Consider the following 24,232-nt stretch of genomic DNA (forward strand, 5'->3'; position numbering starts at 1 on the left):
TCTCCTATCACCAAGACTAAGCACTGCACCATGGGGGACAGAGCCTTTGCCATCACTGCCCACATTTTTGGAACTCTCTCCCTCCACCTCTACTCCCTCCCCTCCCCACCTCTGTCTTTGTTCTGTTTATTTATTTATTTTATTTTTCCCACTTTATGTAAAGCGACTTTGAATACCCAGAAAAGCCCTATCTAAGTCCTACAATGGCTAAAGTTAGCATTCAATTATTATTTAGTGTTACCATTTGTGTTCAATATAATACAATAGAAAAGGCAGTTTCTGGCAAAAGAATAATGTCAGCTAGCTAACAGTAATTTTGTTGATTTACAGTGAGTGTTGTAGCAATTCCATTAGTAGCTCACAAGTGACTACAAGTTTTGTATTACCTTGAAATGCCTACCGATATTTACCTAATTGCCTCTTATAAGCTAATATTATCTTAGGCCAAGAATTGATGTTGTTTCTTTTTTACTCTCCTGCAACAAAACAGTGAAATGCTAAGGTTAGCTGGTTTCTCATATTAGCCCGAGGGTTATCAAATCTATTTTTATGTAGGAATTTAAACACCTTTACAGCTCCAAGCAACTCCAGTTGCTTTTAGGAATAATGTCTAAAGCAGGGGTGTCAAAAACACGGCCCGCGGGCCAAAACCGGCCCGCAAGAGGTTCCAATCCAGCCCATGGATGAATTCCCAAAGTGAAACAATTACAGAGAAGACATTATCTACAATTTTTCAATAAAATTAACTACTGTTTCAGATTTGTCCTCTGGGGGTTGCATACAATCATAGTGCAGATGGAGTGCACCTGAACAGCGCCCTGGGAGAATATTTGTAGTTTGCATAACCCAGTGGAAATTCATAGACTTTTTAGAGTACTTCAAGATCCAATCAACACTTAAGTTTTTGTATAAACTTGTTACAGCAGGAGCGGTTGATCCACCTTTTTTTTTTTTTTTTTAAAAAAGGAGCTTCATATCATGTCATAGGTTCCACTATGAGACTCATTATGGCGAGAAATACAACAGCTGTATTTCTAAAAAGATAGTTCATGTAAAGTGGACATTTTCAGAATGTACTTGTACTTTTTTGCACTAAAACAAAGGGAAAAATTTGTTGTTGTTATTTATAGTTTATTAGGTTATGATTTTACTGGACCGGCCCACTTCACTTTATGTGGCCCCTGAACTGAAATTAGTTTGACACACCCCTGGTCTAAAGCATTTTTATATCACATTCACTGCTTGTTTAACTCTCAACTACTCATAAAAGTAACAGGTCCTTTTGTTAAAATTCAAACTGAAAGGTTTAAGATGGGGTTTGATAAAGACAGTTTTAGAGACCGCAAAATGTGCTCACATGAACATCCACTGCCCGAGTGTAAGCACCTAAACTATTTTTACAGCAAACGTCCTGATCCCTCATTAGCTTTACTTTTTGCTAAGAGAGTATGGCAAGACGGATTTCTAATATGTTCGTATTAGTGTGCGTGTTGAACAGTAAAACAGATTACCAAAATGATCCAAATGTCATCATCAGTAGCATTATATCAAAGCAATAAAGCAAACACAGCCATGATCCATTCACGTAACATGTAGTTGAGGTCGCGAACAACAGCTTCTGTATTCTCCGACAGGAATTGAATGCAGCAGGAGGAATCACGCGTTGTTTTCCTGGGTGCAAATATGGCGGACGATGGAGAGTCTTTGGAGTCTTGGCTCAGTAAGTTCATACTAAAAGTCCTTTTTTTATTCAAGCCACTATTTCAAATTGTTGATTTCCAATGAATGCTAAACAACCGACAGTGTCTGATACATTAGTTGGTCTCTGGTGACATGTATTTAACTGTCAAAGTATTGCGACAATTGAACTATGTTGTCAGAAAGTGGCTAAGTGTTAGCTAAATGAGCTCTCCTGTGTATGGTTGTGTCTAGTATTCAGAGTCGGTGTATTGCAAACATTGAATTATAATGCGACCTGTGACACATCGTGTGTATTTTGCTGCCCGGAGGTACATCCTACTATTGTAAATATCTGCAGGCGTCAACTTAATCCAAGTTCAGACAGTGCTGTTAATAACAACAACAAACTGGATCTAAGAAGAATCTGAAGTCTAGGAAAGACGGAATTCATAGCTTAAGATAAGCTTTAATCGAAACAAAACATTGCTGTGTATTATTGTCATGTAGTTTCTGCAGGGACGGTGTGTGATGAGCCGGGGTTGAATTCAATCTCTGACAGATTTATGTCATGTTATCTCAAAACTCCAGCTCTCAATAGTTTTCCAGTTTAGTCAGTTAACCACATGTCTTAACCTGTATGCTAATATTTGCCAATCAGAGCTGCCTGCATGTTCATAAGCGATCATCTCCTTTATATTTACAGACAAAGCCACTAACCCATCCAACAGACAGGAAGACTGGGAGTATATAATGGGCTTCTGTGACCAAATCAATAAGGAGCTAGAAGGGTATGGTCACATTATTTCAATAAGCTCACTCACACAATGTTACATTTGTGTTCTCATTTTGGTAAACATGTGAGACTTATTACGTAGCCCATGAACCAGGCTTGCTTTTGTCATTTAACTTGCACTGTTTTGCCTGTTTCTCTTGTATTTTGCAGCCCTCAAATATCTGTTAGGCTGTTGGCTCACAAGATCCAGTCTCCTCAGGAATGGGAGGCAATACAAGCATTAACGGTGAGCAGGTTAATCAATTTACTGTTTTTTGGTTTTTATTTTAACGCCTTTATAATGAAGTGTTTCACAATTAGAAGACGTTTTTGTCAGCTTCTGATTCTTTTTTAGGTACTCGAGGCTTGTATGAAGAACTGCGGACAAAGATTTCACAACGAAATTGGGAAATTTAGGTTTTTAAATGAATTGATTAAAGTTGTTTCACCTAAAGTAAGTTGCATCAATGTTTAACGTCATTCTCATGTGTACATTTTTCAAAAACAATGTTTGGTGCTACTCTAATCTGTGCATCTTTTATGTTCAGTACCTGGGAGATAAAGTGTCTGAGAGAGTGAAGGCAAAGGTGATCGAGATGCTCTACAGCTGGACTCTGTCTCTGCCAGATGAAGCAAAGATCTGTGAAGCGTATCAGATGTTGAAGTCGCAGGGTGAGAGACTCACTTGATAAAAGCTGTTGAAATATTATAAAACTAGGGTTTGGCATCAAGAACCAGTTGTGAAATAGAGCCTGTTCCATAATTTTATATTACTAAGTCAACATTAACGTATTGGAATTCAACCCTGCCTACAGTTTCCTAAATAATGTAACTCACTCAATAAAAGGTGCACTGCAGATACTGGATATGTACCAAGACCTGGCTCTCTGTTAGCTTCAAATTGAATGAATGCTTATGTTTCTGTCCCCTAATCTGGTCTGTTGAATTGTTGTGAACTAACTCCTCTCAGACAAATTTTGTAGTAGTCTTGGATAACCTTAACTTATAATACCAAGATGGCGCCACGGACGGTCGCCCTGGTACTGCGCTCTCTCGTACTTGTTGCGTTTTTCTCCTTTTTTGTATCTTTATGCTCCGCTTCTCTGGTTTCTTTTACCAGAGAAGAACTTGTTAACATTGGACAGTCCTCTGCCGAACTTTTTACACCGGTTTTCATTGAACCTGGAAGTTACACAGAGATTCTTGCTGGTGGAGCCGCAGCTCTCTATGGTCTTTGCCGGAGACGCCGGCGCCGGGGCAAGCGAGCAGGGGTGCTCGTCAGACTGAGACAGCGGGGGTTACGCAGTGCGCTCCCGTCCATTCACCTGGCGAATGTCCGCTCCCTGGCAAACAAGATGGATGAACTGCTGCTCCTCAACTCAAGAAACACGGACTTTTGCAGATCCGCCGCCCTGTGTTTCACTGAAACCTGGCTCAGTGAACACATCCCAGACAGCTCGCTGCACTTACCGGACTTTCAGCTCCACAGAGCGGACCGCGTAAAGGAACTCTCTAGGAAGGCGAGAGGAGGCGGAATCTGTTTCTACATAAACGAAGGTTGGTGTACAGATACCACAGTGTTGAAGAAGTCATGCAGTCCAAATCTGGAGACTCTTTTCATAAACTGTAAACCCTTCTATTCGCCGCGGGAGTTCTCCTCCTTTATTCTGGTCGGCGTCTACATCCCACCTCAGGCCTGCGTAACGGAGGCGTTACAGCACCTGGCTGACCAGATTACAGACGTGGAGAAAAAACATCCTGACTCTCTGCTCATCATTCTCGGGGATTTTAACAGAGCAAATTTAACCCACGAACTACCTAAATACAGACAGCATATTAAATGTCCCACCAGGGAGTCTAACACTCTGGACCACTGCTACACAGTAATAAAGGACTCATATCGCTCTGTCCCCCGTGCAGCTTTAGGACTATCTGATCACTGTCTGATTCATCTCATCCCGACCTACAGGCAGAAGTTAAAAACGGCTAAGCCTGTAGTTAGGACTGTGAAGAAGTGGACGGAGGAGTCAAAGCAGGAGTTACAAGCCTGCTTTGATTGCACTGATTGGAGTGTTTTTGAAGCTGCATCAGGAAACCTCAATGAACTCACTGACACTGTGACTTCATACATCAGCTTCTGTGAGGACATGTGTGTGCAGACCAGGACCTTCCGCACATACAACAACAACAAGCCCTGGTTCACACCTCAACTGAGGAAGCTGCGTCAGGCCAAAGAAGAGGCCTACAGGAGTGGGGACCGGGACCTGTTCAAGCAGGCCAGAAACAAACTGACGAGGGAAATCAAGGTAGCTAAGAGGAGCTACACTGAGAAGTTAAAACAGAGCTTCTCTGCCAACGACCCCTCAGAAGTTTGGAGAGGCCTGCGTGAAGTTACAAGCTACAGGAGACCCTCCCCCCACCCTGAAGGTAACAAAAGACTAGCTAACGACCTGAACAGCTTCTACTGCAGGTTTTCACACCCCACACCCGAACACTCTGATTTACCTGGCCCCCCCACAAGCCCCTCCCCACCCCCCTCTGACCCCCCACCTGCGCTGACGATCTGTGAAGATGAGGTAATCCAGCTCTTCCAGAGACAAAAGACCAAGAAGGCTCCAGGACCAGACGGCGTGTCCCCCTCCTGCCTGAGAGTCTGTGCTGAGCAGCTGGCCCCCATCTTCACAAAGATCTTCAACACATCGCTGGAGCTGTGTGAAGTGCCCTCATGCTTCAAAAGCTCCACCATCATCCCAGTCCCAAAGAAACCCACCATCACAGGACTCAATGACTACAGGCCCGTCGCCCTGACGTCTGTGGTCATGAAGTCCTTCGAGAGACTAGTGTTGAGCCACCTGAAAGACATCACAGGCCCCCTGCTGGACCCCCTGCAGTTTGCCTATCGGGCAAACAGGTCGGTGGAGGATGCAGTCAATATGGGTCTGAACTACATCCTGCATCACCTGGACTCCCCCAGGACCTACGCTAGGATCCTGTTTGTGGACTTCAGCTCTGCGTTCAACACCATCATACCAGACATCCTGCACCAGAAACTCACCCAGCTCACAGTGCCGGCCTCCATCTGTCAGTGGATCACCAACTTCCTGACGGACAGGAGACAGCAGGTGAGGCTGGGGAGCATCAAATCCAGCACCCGGACCATCAGCACTGGCGCCCCACAGGGATGTGTTCTCTCCCCACTGCTCTTCTCCCTCTACACCAATGACTGCACCTCAGGGGACCCCTCGGTGAAACTCCTGAAGTTTGCAGACGACACCACCGTCATCGGTCTCATCCAGGACGGAGACGAGTCTGCTTACAGACAGGAGGTGGAACAGCTGGCTCTCTGGTGTAGTCAGAACCATCTGGAGCTGAACCCGCTCAAGACGGTAGAGATGACAGTGGACTTCAGGAGAAGCCCCCCCCCACTCCCCCCCCTCACCATCCTGAACAGCACTGTGTCTACTGTGGACTCTTTCAGGTTCCTGGGATCCACTATTTCCCGGGACCTGAGGTGGACCTCCCACATAGACACAATCAGAAAAAAGGCCCAGCAGAGGATGTACTTCCTGCGTCAGCTCAGGAAGTTCAACCTGCCCCAGGAGCTGCTGATCATGTTCTACACCTCCATCATCCAGTCTGTTCTGTGTACCTCAATCACTGTCTGGTTTGGATCTGCAACCAAACTAGACAAACACAGACTGCAGCGGACTATAAGGACTGCAGAAAAAATCATCGGTGTCGACCTGCCCCCCATCCAGGACTTGTACCGGTCCCGGGCCAGGAAACGGGCAGGGAGCATTACCGCTGACCCCTCACACCCTGGACACAAATTCTTCAAACTCCTCCCCTCCGGCAGGCGCTACAGATCACTGAGCGCCAAAACAACCCGCCATAAGAACAGTTTCTTCCCCCAGGCTGTCACTCTGATGAACACTAAACCATAACAGTGTCACACCTGTCAGATAAATACTCTCTGTAAATATACATGTAGATACACAATGCAACAATTCTCAAGCAGAATTCCATATTTCTATTTTTTGTATTATTTAACTTCTATTTTATAATGTAAAAACTACCTCTGCAACTCACCACTGCACTTTATCATATTATTTTAGCCTGTACATATTAGTCAAGCCTATTTGTTGTTTCTTTGTATTTATAGCTAAGGTTATTGTTATTATATTTTTATTTTATTTTTTATTGTAGTTCTTATTCTTATTCCTATTCCTATGCCTTGTACAAAGAGAGCACAGTTTACCAAAGTCAAATTCCTTGTGTGTTCAAGCATACTTGGCGAATAAAGCTGATTCTGATTCTGAACTTCACACATGCAATGCTGCTGAGACTCTTGTATTTGTTGAATAGAGCTACCTCAGAAATGTAAGATATTCACAAAACCAGTTATAATTTCCTTATCCAGCCAGCTCAGCTTCTTTCTGCTGGTCACAATTACCTGTGTTAGTCAGCGTGACACACGACTCTGTGGTGAAGAAAGCAGGAAAAGGTTGGAACATTGCATGAACAGAGACTCTTGTTACAGCTGATTTTTTGAACAATGAGCACAATCATAGATTTTCAGGATATACAGTGGGTACAGAAAGTATTCAGACCCCTTCACTTTTTCTACATTCTGTTGTTACAGCCTTATACCAAATTGGATTAAATTCTTTTTTCCCTCAACATTCTACACACAATACTCTATATTGACAAAGTGAAAAATGTTTTGTAGAATTTTTTGCAAGTTAATTAGAAATAAAACACTCAAATATCGTATGTACATAAATATTCACAGCCTTTGCTTTGAAACCCAAAATTGAGCTTACTTAGCCTACTTGAGCCCAAAACTTACTTGTTCAAAAACCTGTCAAACTTTTTAATTCATTTATTTCTTCATGTTTCTTGGCCTTGGTAGATACAAGGAAAATACACGTTCTCAGCAAAATGATTTAAAGCAAAAGTAACACATCGTGTAATAGTGATCCTTGAACTGTTGAGTTTTGCATGGAAAATAGTGTTTTTCAAAAGAGTGAATTATACATGCGTTCTGTTTTGAATCTGCCCCTAAGCGCTAGAATCTAAAGGCAGAGTCTGGATCATAGTTGTAAAAAAACAAACGAAAAAAAATCCTAAAACAAAATCTCCCATGAATTATACAATCAGCACTCCTCCCGGACTGTGCATAGTGTTGCACTGTTCTCATTTTGTCATCTGTTTTGTTTAAGGTATTGTTTTGGATGACCCAGAAATCGCTATTGATGCCACATTGATACCGTCACCTTCTCCTCGACCCAAGAATCCAGTTTTTGAAGACGAGAAGAAAAGCAAGGTAAGAAAAAATTATGAAGTGGTGTGCACTTGTGCAAACAGTACAACTCACTGCAAATAGTGCTCTCTTTTTTGTCTTTGTTACAGATTTGTATTTAATGTATTCTTCTATTGACACAGAAATCTCTGAAATCCTAACTCAGTATGTTCAGTCGAATATGTACATGTTGTTCCATGTAGGGGACACTCTGTACTGCTGCAGCTTCCCTCAGAGCCTTCCTGCTGATTACTGAAAGGAATATTTTGACATTTCTGAAAATAGCTTTAATTGCCCCTTGCTGAGAGTAACACCATAAGATCAATATGTCTCTCATGTCAGCCCGTTATACATGCAGCTATGGGCAGAGACAAGTAGCTCAGCTACACACTGTAAAAAAGGATTTTTGTGAGTGGTAAGTAAAACCCACTCAAATTGTTTAAATTATACATTAGTATATTGGTTAAGGAGTGAACTGTATTTTAATGGGTATAATATACCTATAGTACTCATTTTCTAAAAGTAATAATTGCAACCCGCCAAAACATGATATGTTCTACTCAGAAACATTGGGTCTGCACTAAGGAGTGGGCTTACATTCTTTGCTGTGGGCCAGTGTTGGTTTTTAGAGGGACTCTGGAGTGACTGGGTTGAAGGTAAGAATCATATATTGCTGTGTATCATGTTATGAATGAAAATTATAGCATATAATTATATGATGGAAGATTCGTTGCTAAGCCTCAGCCCAGGGCAATTCAATAATCCGTAATAAATATCCAACCAATCAGAAATGAAACACTGAGTCATGTGCACACATGTTCAACAAAACTACTCCGCTCCTGCTCAGACCATCTCCTGACGTCTCAGCCAGCCCCCCTCAGTGTTGCCTTAGCTGTTAGCTTGTTTGCTAATCACGTACTGCCTGTAATCTGTCTGTAAAGTTAGAGTGGCTGTGGCTCAGTGGGTAGAGTCAGTCGTCAATCAATTGGAAGGTTGGTGGTACGATCCCAGTGTCCTTGAGCAAGACACTGAACCCTGAATTGCTTCCTCTGTTGAACTTCAGAGGTGTGTGAATGTGAATGAATGAGAATAGCTAATACTGATGGTCCCTCACAACATAGCTGCCTCTACCATCAGTGAGTGAATGGGTGAATGCTTGACAAAGAGTTGTTATTACTTATTTTTAATGAGTTGTGAATAAGTTGTAGAGTATTCGTATTAATGCTTTGATTTAATTTTTTTGTAAGTTATATTTTTTGGGCTTTTACATTTTTTACTTTTATTTATAGAGGAGAGGTCAGTGGATAGTGTAGGAAACTGGGAGAGAGTGGGAAACAGGCTGCAGGCTGGATTCGAACCTGGGCCACCCGCTACATGGGCGCGCAAATCAACCATTAGGCAAGGTCTGTGCCCTAACTCATTGATTTTTAGTAAGTGAACAGATATTCGAGCATTCGAAAATCATGTCCCATCCCTACTATGCTTCAGCCTCACATTCAACAGATGGATACCTAGGTGATGCAAGTTACAAAAGGGATTAGACCCCTTTGTAACTTGCAGCATGAATGTTTTTGCATTGATGCACCCAATAGTCTTTTCTGTTATGTTTAGTTTTGGGCTTTGTGCCTTTTTGAGAGGACAGGACAGTGGATAGAGCAAAATACTGAGAGAACGAGTAGGGAAGGGCCAAGCGTTGGAAAAGAAGCTGGGCTGCCCGCTTGAAGGACTCAAGCCTTTGTATATTCGGCTCGGCATTCTGCCAAAGCAATTCAACTGCGCCCTGATGCACTCAGTTCTTTTTTTTTTTGTTTTTTTGTTTTCTATATTTTTGGGCATTTTTGTTTTTGGCTTTATTCCATAGGACAGCTGAAGAGAGACAGGAAATGTGGGGAGAGAGCAGGGGGAGACATGCAGGAAATTGTTGCAGTTTCGGGATTCGTACCAGCGACCCCTGCAACGACGACTGTAGCCTCTGTATGTGTGGCGCTTAGACCGCTAGGCCACCAGAGCCCCAGCACCCAGTTCTTAAAAGAAATGAAACACCCTGTCCCCAGCGTGTGTCATGAAAATTTAGTTTAAATAACCAGGAATTTTTCACCTAAATTTCTAATTTGAGAGGTAATAAGAATCAAAATGGTAAACTGATCTCTCCCTTTTCCCTTCCAACTCTGTTACACAAGCATCCCACAGAAAAACAGTCATTTTTAATGTGCCATGACCACACAAACTGCTCTGATTATTATTATTATTATTATTTGTTCTGCCCCATAACCTCAGTGGTTACTGCACACCACAACAGGTCATTACTGCATGTTTACTCTGTGTGGACTGTGGTTGATCTATGAATGAAGTATGTTTTTTCAGGGTCAGGGAGCTGGCTTGGGTTTGCTGCATGTGTTTCATCATCTGTGGGAAATGAGATTGTTTACACACCGAGTGTGCTCTCATCTGTGCGCAGAGATTATCGGAGCTGCTGAAGAGCAAAAAGCCTGAGGATCTGCAAGAGGCGAACCGGCTCATCAAGAACATGGTTAAGGAGGTGTGTTGTGTCACAACGAGATGATTTGTTTTTAAATATTTGATTTCTGGTGACTTTTTTTTCAGAGACACATGAACAAACTGCTTCACCCTTGTCAAATGTCATTTAAGAAACATGAGCTTCTTGAGTTCTTTCAATGTAATTTATTTTCTTTTTCAGGATGAGGTAAGAACGCAGAAGGCTTTAAAGCAAAAAGGCACACTGGAGGCAGTCAACAACAGTGTCAAACTCCTTAATGAGATGCTTGCTAACTTCAGTCAAGAAGACTCAACAGACGGAGACAAGGAGCTCATTAGGGTTCGTTCTGTATGCAATGTGGCTCAAATAACCTTTGAAACATGTGAAATTATTTATTTTGCACTGGTTAACCTTTTTAGAACATTGTTACTTTTGCTTGAACCTTGCCAACACATCTCAGAGAGCAGTGCAGCGAGATTCATTTTGAAAATTAGTCTTGGCACTCTTGATTTTCAGTGCACGGGAACCACTTCTCTTTTATGTCCTATGATACAGCAGTTTTTGTGAAAGCTTTAAGAATGGAATATTGACTGTTTCTCTAACTTCTTTTCCAGGAGCTGTTTGCTGATTGTGACAGGCTCAGGCAAAGTGTGTTTCAGCTTGCTACCGAGACCGAGGATAATGACAGCAGCTTGGGTAAGAACTTCTGAACATTTAGCCTTGTTATGACTCATCTTATGACATATTGTATCCATCTCAATAAAAAGGTTGAGTCCTCATGTACAGATGTCATGTGCTAATGTAAGACATGCTATCTAGTCAGACGAGAATGACCATGCAACTCATAAAAAATATCCTGCTCACACAGTAAATTGTTGACTTAATCGGGGGGAAATATCATTGTTCATGTTTAAGAAAAATTACAGACCCTTTACCCCAGTCTAACCTTTTGAAAATGCACTCCTCAGGAGACATCCTGCAGGCCAGTGATGACCTTTCCCATGTCATTAGCTTGTATAAGAAAACTGTGGAGGGACAGACAATCAATGGAGAGTCTGGGGAAGCACAACAAACAACTGTAAGACAAGGTAAATATGATCTGAGTTTTCATTATAAAAGCAGTGATGATATATTGTGTTTACATGTATCACCTCTCATTAAAACACAATGAGCACTGATAACACCGTGCTCGTGGAAACGCAACACAAACCGAGTAGAGTCGGTTCAAGTCCAGTAGAGTAGGGCTAAGATGGGCCGGTGGAAAAGGGCCATTAGAAGGCCTTACATGCAAACAACAACCCATGAATTTGCAGGTGAGAACAATAATATCAGCAATGGAAAGTTTGGATGGAAATGTATCAAGTTTGTTGCCGCACATCAAGGTGATGATTATATTTATTTAGGGTTGTGTGTGGATTTCATACCCAAGGAGCAGAACCCGAACTTTGAACATTTTATAGATCTAAGATTGTCTTAAGCAGCTAGGACTGGGCATTGTATCTTGAAGCAAAGACGGCTCTTGAGACCTCCCACGCCAAATAAATAACCATCTCAACTGTCTGCATGGCTGGTTTAAGCCCTCTTTCATTTGTCTTCTGTCAATCACACGTTTGTAGATAAAAAGACTGTTCTTTTATCTCCCCATGATGCAGGCAGCAGTCACACAAACCAGTCAGAGATTCTGATTGACCTGTTAGGTTTGGACAACCAGAGCGCTTCTCCACCAGAGCAGCAACCTCAGATATCTCTTTATTTCCCCGCTGATGTGCTTTGTGGACCTGCTGCGACTGACCCACAGCATCCCTGCCTCAGCACACCCTCTGCAGCACTCTCTCTCTTGGACGAAGAGCTGCTATCTTTAGGTGACATGCATTTTTAGATTGCAATACTTTGTATACACTCTGAGGATGTCTTGCTCGCTTGGAGATGTGACACATCTATGTTCTTTTGCAGGTCTTGATGAACCGAAACCTGTTCCAAGTAAATCAACAAATGTAAACCTGAGCAGTTATTTACCCTCCTTACAGGTATTAAATTGAGGTACTATAACGTATGCTCAAGTCAAGAGTTATTTTATTGGTAATAAAAGTACTCTTTTCACTTTGTATTTCCAGGACTCAAGAAAAGATTTGGATCTTTTTGACACCACTTCATCTTCAGTTGAAGAGTTCCCTACAGCTTCACTTTTCCCAGACTTCCTCTCAGCAACAGCTGGCTTAAACAATTCTTCAACAAATAACTCTGCCTTAAGTTACCCTGGTGACATCTTGTCCAGGCATCCAGCTTCTACAGAATCCATCCTAACAACATCAAACATATTCCCACAGCCCACCAGCTCAGTATTGAACACCCCGGCCCCTGCTCCTTTTCTTGAGTCCTTTCCTCCTCCATCAGCCACCCCTGTGACTTCACATCAGGTCTCTAATTTAGCCACAGGCTCCCACTCTGCTGTAACTTCTCTCAGTCACAACCTGCAGGACCTTGCTTTGCTGGATCTGGGCAGTACTACAAAGTGAGTGAAAGTTTTTACATGACGCAGAATTAAAAGATGGAAAATGTTGAAGCACTTATTTGTACATCTTTCTCTCCCAACATCTTTAATGGTGGAAAAAAAAGATTACTGATGCATGGCCTTTTATTTGTTTTTGTTTTCTTGCTCTTAATTGCAGGGATGTGTGATTTAACAGTTCACTGAGATGCTTAACTGTAATTTTATCAATGCTGCGATGTTAATGTCAAGTGAATGTCAACAACAGCACTCCAAATGATACATCGTCCCCCTTGGTTCTCTTAACCTTTGATTCAATGTGAACTAAGGGTCATACAGGCACTAATGGAGACTTGTTAAGTGCTGTAATTAAGGAGCATTGCTCAGAGCAATGTGAAACTATGATGAATGTTTTCCATAGATATCTCTAATTACAACATCATTGCCTGAGTCTAATTAGAATGCAAAGATTGTGAGTGATCATTTTAAAGTGGTCGGGCTAGCTGCCACTTCAGACATCAGAGTTTTTGTTGTCTAAGTTTCAAATCAAGTACCTTTTCATTCATCTAGAGTTCACTAATCCTGACTGCAGGATGAATGTCCCTTGAGTGTCTCACACAAGCACTGGCCAGAGAGCTTCCTGTTTTTAATGAACCAAAACTGTGGAACTGTCTGCCTCAGGACATCAGAATGGCGAGCTCTCTGGGTGTTTTTAAAAGTAAACTTAAGACTTACCTCTTTAATCTGGCTTCTAATTTGGAGTAATTATTTTAAGCCCTGGACTGAATTATTATAATCATTGTTTTAACATTGTTTATTCATCTTATTTATTTATCTATTCATTTCTTGTATTTATCTGATATTTTTTAACTTAAACTGATTTTTAATTATGCTTTCTACTCCTCCTTTTTTAGATTAATTTTACTGTATTGATGTTATTTTATTTTTAAGTATTTTATCTCTGATTATGCCTTTTATTTACCTGTTCTGTTTTCTGTCTCTCTGCTCTTTTGGGAAGCACTTTGGGCTGCATGCTTGTATGTATGAAAGGTGCTATATATGTAAAGTTGCGTGAGAGTGGTTGCTTTGAGATACCAGCTAATATTTCTTTCGTCCCTCTGCTGTTACCTCTATCTTATTATAAGTCACCGATGTTTACGTCTTTCATAAGTTTAAGCACAAGTTTGTGGCCTGTACTGTCTTTGACCAACTCATTTTGATTATCTTCACAGCACAGCAAGTGCAATGGATGTTGGCAGCTTGGTGGTCAAGGGTAAGGATCTTCATGCTCCAACTACTCTGTCTTCAGGCTTGGGTGTCCCTGAAGCCACTTCTACCTCACTGCTCCCAGGAGGGATGCAAGGCGGGCCCAATCCACCTCCCTTTAATAGTCAGGCAGACGACAGCCCTCTGTTACGCTCTCTGTCCCCTATCCTCCCCCTCAGCCAGCCCAGTCCAATCCGGGGTCAAGAAGTGTCCCTGGCCAATGTTTTTGTTCCTCTTGAAGCCATCAAGCCAAGTGAGTACCACCATCTCAGCTGTTAATTCTTATTTTATGCTATCTATTTGGGTTTTAGATAGTTTTCCAATCAATCAATCAATCAATCAATCAATCAATCAATCAATCAATCAATCAATCAATCAATCAGTCAATCAGTCAATCAGTCAATCAATCTTTGTATAGCGCCGAATCACAACAAATGTTATCTCAGGACACTTTTACAAACAGGTCTAGACCACTCTGTCAAATTATGAACAGAGACCCAACACCAAGACAGGGTAGGACTCAGTCTTACCCCACCCTAATCCATCAAGAGCATTGCACCTCTCAGTATTTGGCTAGTTACAGCGGCGAGGAAAAACTTTGTTTTTAACAGGCAGAAACCTCGAGTAGAACCAGACTCATGTTAGACAGCTATCTGCCTCGACCGAGTTGGGGTTGGAAAGGGGGATAGAGGCGAATAAGAGAGAAAGCGATGATAGTCTGTCAAAATTGTCTGTTGCAGAGTAATTACAGAAAGGGACACCACATTGACTCATTTTTCTATTGCTATATTTGATCAATGCAAATCTACTGTATATCTAAGTATGTATTATAACCAGTCTGCAATCATCATCTGTCATTATTTAATGGCGATAGGCAACATGCCACTGGGAATGCATTCCAATTTCTCAGTAATTCCAGCCATGCCATTGGTTAGTATGAAATAACTTTCAGCCAAGACTTCCTTATCTATGCTGCATCTGCAATGTCAGCCATCATTTCTTGGTTAATTGTAACCCCTAGAGTAGCGGCCGTTCATCTGTTTGCTGTAGGTTTCACTTCAACAGTAACACAGATCCTTCACTCTGGCTTACTTCAGCAGTATGAGGCCAAGAAAAGAACAAAAACAACAACAGCTTTTGATTTAATTAAAATTAAAGGGTCTCAAGTCTGCTGAAATTACATCATAATGCAAATTTACTTGAAGTTAAAATGTAAACTTTGTCAGTTCTGTCCTCAAGAGGAAAAGAAAATAACTTTTAAAATGCGTTTATCGAGGAATGGTGGATCAACCATATTTTGATGCATCTGAATTGTTCTGGAAATCCAAGCACTCATTGGCTTTCAGATTCATCACTCAAATTGTTTTTTTATTTTTTATTAAGAACAGATTGTTAGCTGCATTTGCACACATATGTGCCTATAGAGGCAAATCAATCATCATCAGATTGCCAGGATGCCATTACAGCAATGTGCATTCTGCCTGCTTGTGTTCTCCACATAGACAATTTATCCTACATATCCTTTACAATTTTATGTAGAATCTGTTCATGTAATAATGTTTTGATTCTAACATTAATAAGGGTCCATTGAGTTTGACCTCAACATCTTTAGTGAGAATTTTTTTTGAAGTGCCTTTGTGATAAAGACAGAGATTGTCAGAGCTGTTTGAACTGAAGTAGACTGCAGAAGACATTTGATTGCATTTACCAAGGATTTGATTTAGCATTTTGAATCTGTCACAGATTGTATCATGTTGACAACAAGTGGGTTGCCCTGTAGTTCAGAGCAATTCAACATGAGGTACGAGTTTTGCATCCTTAAATATCAAGCATCTGACCAGAATTCTTAGTACCAATGTCAAAAAATAGCAGTCAATAGATACAAAACTGCTTCATCTTCCAACCTTGGCAAAATGCTGAGGCAAGTATAACAGTAATTCAATTATGTTTTAACTGAGAAGGTTAGTTTATATAAGTGCATATATATATAAGTTATATAAAACAAATAACTTAGTGAAGCCCTAGTCACAAAATAACAGTTTTTTTTAGTAGGGACCATTCAGTGGTTGTAGCTCTGATTGCTGGATGCTACTGCCCCTCAGTGGTGACAGTGGCAAAATTGATACAACTCAAAAGGCAGTGGTTTATATTTTCCCATAATCACTCTTGGTATTTATTTTGAACAATATAATTGTGGCAATCATCCCAGCATGTGGTAAAGACTAAACATGTATCTAAATATTGATTGCACCAAGATTAATGAGTGGGGGTGTACTTCTCAGAACATTGGCTGACTCACCTCCTAAGTGCTGCCATGGTCGGAAGTGGCCTGTCCATCATAGTAATAATCACTTTTTATTTCTTCTGTGTGTGTTGTGCGTCAGGTCAAGTGTGTCCAGTGACAGCCTATGACAAAAATGGGGTGCGGGTTCTGCTGCATTTCGCCACTGACAGTCCACCAGGCAGACCTGATGTACTGGTGATGGTGGCGTCCATGCTGAATACAGCCCCACTACCTCTCAAAAACATTGTTCTGCAGGCTGCTGTGCCCAAGGTAAACAGGCTTACTGCACAGGAAGCAGATCCAGCACTTGTTTTTAAATGTATCTTTTTTGGCACATGTTAGAAGACTGTAGATTTAAATACTTTATGTAAATGAAATTCATTCAGTTTTCTGCCTCTCTTTTGTGACTGTTCTGCTGATTCTCCAGACCATGAAAGTGAAGCTACAACCCCCTTCAGGGACAGAGCTGGTTCCTTTTAACCCAATCCTTCCTCCTGCTGCCATCACTCAAGTCATGCTGCTTTCCAACCCTCTTAAGGTACAGCTGAGCCTGGAGTTTAAAGTGTACATACTTTTATTGATGCATCAAATCATGTATTCAGTACCATTGTTTTTACTGATGTTAAAAGGCATATTGAAACGAAAGTATAAGCCTTTCTTTCAGTCTTGAATGCCAACGAGTAAGCTTTGCATTTTTAATGATGACTGGCATTGATAGAGCATGAGACAAAGAAATGGCGTGCTCACTCTAAAGTACTCAAAAAGTCATTTGTTGCTGACCCAAAAGGACAACAAGTTGAAAAAATGTCAGCACTGGCAATAAGTTCAAAACTTTTATAGTAGAAATAGACAGCAGCTCAAAGAAACGAAGCTGTCTATTTCTACTATAAAAGATTTGCACTTATTGCGAGTGCTGACATTTTGCAACTTATTGATAAAGCATGAAACTTTATGTGTTGTAGCATGCTATTATAAGTAACCAAGCTGCACGTGTGTATGTGTTTTCCAGGAAAAGGTTCGGATGAGATACAAACTGACATTCACGCTGGGAGACCAGCAACACACAGAAGTGGGGGAGGTGAATGAGTTCCCGCCTGCTGACAGATGGGGGTTTCTATAGCCGCTTCTCTGACATGCTAAGACTTCTTTTATCAATTCAGGTTGTTGGGGAGTTCTGTGGTCAACACAAAGGGGAGTATTGGAAAGCTTTTAGGGAACATTTTTGAAGAATCATATATAAACTTTAATGGACCTTGAAGGAGTTTTTCTGCTTGAGATGGCCCTCTGAAGTAGCCAAAGTCCTGTAGCAAACATCCATCTTCACTGCCAAAGGTAGTTGTTGTGGATAATGGCTTTGAGAAAAAAAATCAATTGTAATGTTGAATTTTGTTAAATTATTGATAGTTTTTCCAATTCTATTGATTTTTCTCTCATTTTAAGATCCATATGCACCTGCCCCTCCGTTATGACACAACGGATCAGAGAAAACATTCACATTTAGGATGTTGGGACCATCTTAGAATAGAGAAAACTACTACTTATATGTGGTTGTGGTGACAGGTTTACATGAACAAGTGGGTCTACTTACAGTATACTTCAAATGATCTGCTTCTGACTGTGTATCTTGACAATGGTATACTGAAGAAATTGGACTAATAGAAAAGATAGATATTGTTACCAGATAAAAGCATCATTAAGAGGCAGTCACGATAAGTTTACTTCCTCAATACATCTCACATAATTTTACTTGTCTGAGTTCTTTTACTAACGCAAACTCTGTTTGTTTTCAGTATTTCAGTATTTATTATCATCAATGTGTTATTTATTTTAGTTTTAGGAAGAAGGTGTTGCTATTGACAGCTCCTTAAGATTGATTGACACTTTCAGTATTGCATTAAGAACAGCATGCATCAGTACTTGCTGTCTGAGTGCTTTAATGTTGTAAATACCCAGACAGGCATTTAATGATGTAATATATAATGCAAGAAAATGTAGTGTTTTTAGGAGTTGCGTGTCAAGCTGTGCTATCTGGTTGGCATATTTATTTTTAAAAAGTCATGTCTGCAAGATAAAATAGCAGCATTGTGCCACAGATGATGAAACTACTTTCTTTTCAGGCACAATATGAGACATGAAGGGCAAAGATCAACATGTTTTGTGGAAGTACTACTGGAAGTGAAGGCCAGTAGACAGAGAGTCATATCCCAAGGCATAGGTTAGTTTAAGTCCTTGTATGGCTTTGTTCTTTGGTCTGATGTTGCATATATTTTTGGAAATGAAGCTAAAAGACTAGATGGGTTTCAGAATGTCATTTGTAAAAGTTTAGCTCATGAGGGATTCGCATTGTACTGAAATATTTGTGGTTAATACATAAGGCACACCTAATGTTTTTCAAAAACTGACTTTTTGTCTTTCGTGGGTTATTAGTGCTCTAAAGGGGAGATTCTATATATATTTCGTACAGAATTATTTATTTGTCCTAGATTGTTATACAAACTTATCATTACATATTTTTGAAACGGTATTTCTTTGCATGATAAAAAAAAATAAAGATTGAGATGTACCTATTGGTATTACAATTTTCATATATTTTTGCCTCATTTTTATAATCAGTAATCTAGTAATGTTCACACTGAAGCTTTGAGTGAGCAATATCAGAATTGCTGGTAGTAGTAGCAGCAATACTCATGATCCCTGTCATGTTATACTGTTGGTTTGTTGTTTGATATGTAAACAGTGCAGTAATGAAGCTGGTGAAGTAATAATTTCAGGGTTGTTGATAAGCTTACAATATTCTTTATTTACAAAACCATGCGTTTAAAGGACATTTCATTTATGAAGTATGGTTATATAGAGCAGGGGTTCCCAAACGTTTCAGCCCGCGACCCCCAAAATAGAGGTGCCAAAGACTCGTGACCCCCACTGTCCCTCAAAGTTAATTAATGTGGCTTCATTTAGATGGTCTGCAGAAAATTACCCTACCTACAGTATATGAGCATTTGGCTGTTTCCTGTGCCATTATGAATTAACCTGCTGCTACTGATGCTTTTGATAATTCACTGTTCACTAACCCTAAACTTAGTAGTCATCTGGCAAAAAGAAAGGCAGAAAACTCATTACATTTTCTATTTTCAAAGTTTTATTTCAAGTCGAGCTACTACTTTTGTCGATATTTTTTACTATAATGGGTAAGATGTCCTATTTTTAGATAACTTTGTCATTCAACTTTTTTATTGCATGTTTTCAGTATTTCTTTGTTCACCACAAGTTAACAAATTACATATAAGTTATACAAAACCAACATAGAGAAGAAAAAATAAATACAAAAATTACAATAAAATAATGATAATAAAGAAAGAATAATAATAAACAGTACAAAAAAATGGGAAAATAAACATGAGCAAACTCAAGTACTTCATGGAGTGCCCAATTTTGACATAATCTGAGGCGACTTTGAAGCTACAGTTGAGAGCTGTGGAGTGGCCTTGTTTAAACTAAGCAGGTGTATAAAGACCTTTAGTGAATACACATACACAGTGGGGTCTGCATTGAGTGCACCATTTTTAATGTAGTAATCATCTTTTTTTAATCGATTTGCTGTTTTCCTTCCTTTTAAGTTAAACAAATTACATAAATTAAAGAAAGAATTACATTTTTAGCAGAATTAATTTCATGTTGGTAGATTTCTGTTATCTGATTTTTAATTCTGTGATGTCTTTATTAAACTTTAGTAATGGGCTTCTAATTATTGTTAAATTCTTAATGGTAAAACAACCCTTAGAAGTAGTACGTTTAATATTTTTCATTGATTTATTGTAGAGCTTCATTGCTCTTAATGAAACTCGTTCCTGTAGGACACCACATGTAACAGCCAGTAGGCAGTAGTGCACAAAGTTTGCTCTGAATACATATATGATTTTTAATAAATCAGCCTTAAACGAAGGTAAATTGAAAAATTAATTAAAAAAAGATATATATTTTTAGATAACTAAAAGTTATGGTCTCCCCCACACTTTGGTAACCCCTGATATAGAGAGTGCATTTCTAGCGTGGCTGTGTGGAGTGCAGAGGAGCCGACGCAGAAAGTGGCGCGTCAGACTGCGCAGCCGCAGCAGAACAGGCGCAGACAGACTCAGCAGCAGCAGACATGGCAGACGAAAAACCCAAGGTGAGGAGATGTTTTTGTAACAGGGTCCAATGTGTGGGTTTCTCTATGGATGGCAGTCAAAAAGCCACGCGTGCAACCAATCCAATAACTAACATTTGCATGCAAAGAAGACTGCAGCTGAAACTATATAGCCACAGTGTTAGCTCGCACGCTAACGAAGCGGGTGAAGTTAGCATAATAAGCTAACGTGGCTAACTTAGCCGATTCCCTTATGGTATGGAATAAACGAATTATCTGATTATAGTTATGTACACGTGAGGAAATGAATCTCAGTTGGGGATTTTACTTGTACTGATGTACGTCCACCCCTCAGCGATGAAGTGATCGTGCCCAGGCAGCGTTAGCAGAACCAAATAAAGTCCATAACGTTAGCAACAGAGGTTTTCCAAGTAGAGCCAAGTGAGGAGCTTGAGCTAAAACAGTCATCGGATCAAATATATGTATTTTTTTTATTATGCACATTAGAAACACATCCCAAAATGTAAGAGGCCAATAGATTTTGTTGTTGTTATGAGCTTGTTATAACTTGCATTCTGACCAGGCCGTCGGGCATTATCAGTTGTAGGCCATTGATAAGCTTGCTAATGCTAACGCTAATGATGAAGTGGTTGTGTTGCTTGTCTGAGTTCTGTAACCACAGCTCACCTTAAATTCATTTTCAGCGTGCAAAGATGAGAAAAATGTCAAATAAGAATCAGCTTTTTAAAAAAAGGACCAACACAAGTGATGTTTCAAAGTAATTTTGTATTGAAGTTCTGAGTTGTTTTAACATAAAAACATTTTGTACATCAATTTTCAGAATCAGAATAATAAGAATAAGACATACAAATAATAATAATAAAAAATAACAATAACATCAGCTATAAATACAAAAGAACAACAAATAGGCATGACTAATATGTACAGGCTAAAATAATAAGATAAAAGTGCAGTGGTGAGGAGCAGATTTTACAATGACTTAGGGGAAAACTCGGTTATGCATTATAAATGCTGAAAGTCTTTTTGAATCTCTGTGTGTTTTCAGTCTTTGAACGCATCTTGACTTTATGCAAACTTTGATTTGTTTTCCTTACAGGAGGGAGTGAAGACGGAAAATAATGAGCACATCAACCTGAAGGTGGCAGGGCAGGATGGCTCAGTGGTGCAGTTCAAGATTAAAAGGCACACTCCTCTCAGCAAACTGATGAAAGCTTATTGTGAACGGCAGGTGAGACTGCGTCACAAGTACTACTTCGACTCAAAAAGAGCCATCTCTGAGTTTAGTACAGTGGTGGTAGATTGAACATGTACATGTTAAACTGAAGACCAGAGGATCAGCTGAGGGGTCCAGGGTGTTCCAACCAAATATGTAATAGACCACTATTACTTGTGAATACTCATGTAATTGAATCTTTTATCGTGTAAATTAAGTCATCAGGGTGTCTTGTAATGTTAACACATAATATTCCTCTCTCTGTCCAGGGGCTGACAATGAGGCAAATACGGTTTCGATTTGACGGTCAGCCCATCAATGAAACAGACACACCCTCACAGGTAAGATTGCAACCTCTTGTTTAATCTGTATCAGCCCTTACACTGCTGGATCACCCTTCAGTCTGGTCAATGATCAAATGATAATGATCATCCAAATTATCTTAAAATAGGGTTCAGATCAAAGGTCTTGAGCTTGCTGTGTTCCAAGTGGCTAATTTACTAGCTATATTACAACATTTGCTTCAACAATAAATAATCTTGCAAAGTCAGCTGGTCAACTCAGAGAGACACTGTGGACTGTTTTAAATGGCAGAGTTTTGAGGAAAAGGAAGAGAAGATCCAGTCAGCAGTTTGATTTAGGACACAAGCAAAATAAATTTGCACTCCCCTCCACTCGACTACTGCCAGGTCTCAAAAACAGACAGGCACATAGGAAATTGTTGCAAGTTTCAACTTGTTTGATTACAAATGTCCTCTCTGAAATGCATTTTACCATATTCCAACAGCAATCAGGAAATCAAATGATTTGACCAAAAAAAGACACCAGTTTTTTGTTCCTAAGGCAGAGCTGTCCAATCTCTCCCGACTGAGTGGCAATATTAGATTAGATGGCTTTCCTTCTTGTCTACTAACCTACCTACCTCTGCCATAAACACTGCCAGTGATCTCACTGCCTTTCACAAATGTGAAGCAAACAAGCTAGTCACATTAGAGTGGCAAAGAAAGGTTGTTGGACTCTAGTGGCAGTGTCATCAGCTCCCTGTGTAAAAACATTTCAATGTTTGTGATAACTTGCCTCTAGTATTTAACTTATAATAAACCACAATTAAGCATGCATTCAATATTGAAGATATGATTCTAAACATTTCACCATCATCTAAATTTGATTTAAGAATTGGTCTTTAACCAATTAAACTGTTGAAATAAAGCACAGCTCACCTTACACTTGCTGTGAGGCTACTCCTTATCTGAGAGTCTTGTGTGATTGGACACTTTACGATGTTATTTGATCAGTACATGTGCAAAGATTAAGCACAGGTATTATAAACATCAGAGTGGTTAAAAACAGCTCAAAGTCTGAGCTGCAGCTGAGCTGTTTTTGTATGTTGAACAGATACGTTTACAATTTTGTTTAGAGCAGAAACTCTCCACTTTTGAAACCTGTATCTTTACCTTTATAGAGCTCCATTTTATGTTTTTTGTGCTCAGATTATGTCTGATTTCTGATGCACTCTTCACTACCATACTTTTCAAAAGAGCTATGAAATGAGGTTAGCCCCCTTTGAACCAAATTCGAGACAAATGTATTCTATAAAAGCGAGAAAATTAATTATTAGAGTACTGCTCAACAAACCAATTCAACCACTATCCAGGCAGATTCTTATTTAACATTTGAACTTTTTCTTACAGCTGGAAATGGAGGACGAAGATACGATTGATGTGTTTCAACAGCAAACTGGAGGCTCTTTTCTTTAAAGACTGTTTCCCTACGAACATCCCTACCTCCCCTTTTCCTCCCTGAACATCTCTTGTGTCCACTCTTCAAATGCTCATCACCAGTGTTCATACCATCCAGTGGAATACTTTTACAGAATGCTCAAATGCAGCAGTACAGTTGGTGTAGATAGATATAATCACACTGTCTTTTGTATGTTAATGTGTCTGAGCTGTGCTGTGTAGACAGCATGTAAGCTTCAGTGACTGATGTGTAGAAGAAATTAAAAGCTTATCTTGATTTTTTTCTTTTTCCCAGAAGCTTTGGAGAAAACTCCTTGGTCCATGTATTTGTTTTTATACTGATGTCAACAAAGTTTTGATTTAGGTGGAGTTTTGTTGTTGTTGTCTAGTAAGCCTGCATTTTAAATTCACATCAGTTGTTATGAAATGTACCATTGGAATAAATTGAGTCTTTTTTTAACACATGTCTCTGATGTTTTATTTTTTTACATAAACTTAAGAAAAGGTAGTAGGTAATTTGGTAAATTGGGCGGCAGTAGCTCAGTCCATAGGGACTTGACTTGGGAACCGAAGGGTCGCTGGTTTGAGTCCCAGTATGGACGAAGTTTGGCAAGTGGACTGGTGGCTGGAGAGGTGCTGGTTCACTTGCCAGGGCACTGCCGAGGTGCCCTTGAGCAAGGCACTGAACCCCCAACTACTTGGGGTGGGCTGGTTAATGGCAGCATCCTCACTCTGATTAAGACATCTCTCCCTAAGTGCATGTCCACTGCATCTGTGTGCATTGTATGTATATACCAAACAGTGCGTGTAGCATGAGCGAAAAGGGAAAAAATTGAATTTCCCC

At 40.1% G+C, this 24,232-nt stretch overlaps 2 protein-coding genes across 2 annotated transcripts; both read left to right on the top strand.

Moving 5' to 3' along the window:
• Positions 1–1,592: 1,592 nt before the first annotated feature.
• Positions 1,593–18,874, top strand: gga3a (golgi associated, gamma adaptin ear containing, ARF binding protein 3a). The gene is made up of 17 exons (XM_034688235.1): positions 1,593–1,720; positions 2,384–2,468; positions 2,624–2,699; positions 2,808–2,906; positions 3,001–3,124; positions 7,675–7,778; positions 10,213–10,293; positions 10,453–10,590; positions 10,866–10,947; positions 11,220–11,339; positions 11,904–12,113; positions 12,205–12,278; positions 12,366–12,763; positions 13,972–14,258; positions 16,390–16,559; positions 16,717–16,827; positions 17,299–18,874. Exons 1-17 carry the CDS (start codon positions 1,642–1,644, stop codon positions 17,407–17,409), a joined length of 2,349 nt encoding a protein of 782 aa, XP_034544126.1. The 5' UTR covers positions 1,593–1,641; the 3' UTR covers positions 17,410–18,874.
• Positions 18,875–20,330: 1,456 nt separating this feature from the next.
• On the top strand, positions 20,331–23,848 carry sumo2a (small ubiquitin like modifier 2a). Its single transcript, XM_034688933.1, has 4 exons — positions 20,331–20,457; positions 21,533–21,664; positions 21,919–21,990; positions 23,341–23,848. Exons 1-4 carry the CDS (start codon positions 20,437–20,439, stop codon positions 23,404–23,406), a joined length of 291 nt encoding a protein of 96 aa, XP_034544824.1. The 5' UTR covers positions 20,331–20,436; the 3' UTR covers positions 23,407–23,848.
• Positions 23,849–24,232: the final 384 nt, after the last annotated feature.

This window comes from Notolabrus celidotus, chromosome 7, assembly GCF_009762535.1.
Source record: "Notolabrus celidotus isolate fNotCel1 chromosome 7, fNotCel1.pri, whole genome shotgun sequence".
NCBI classification, from domain to species: domain Eukaryota; kingdom Metazoa; phylum Chordata; class Actinopteri; order Labriformes; family Labridae; genus Notolabrus; species Notolabrus celidotus.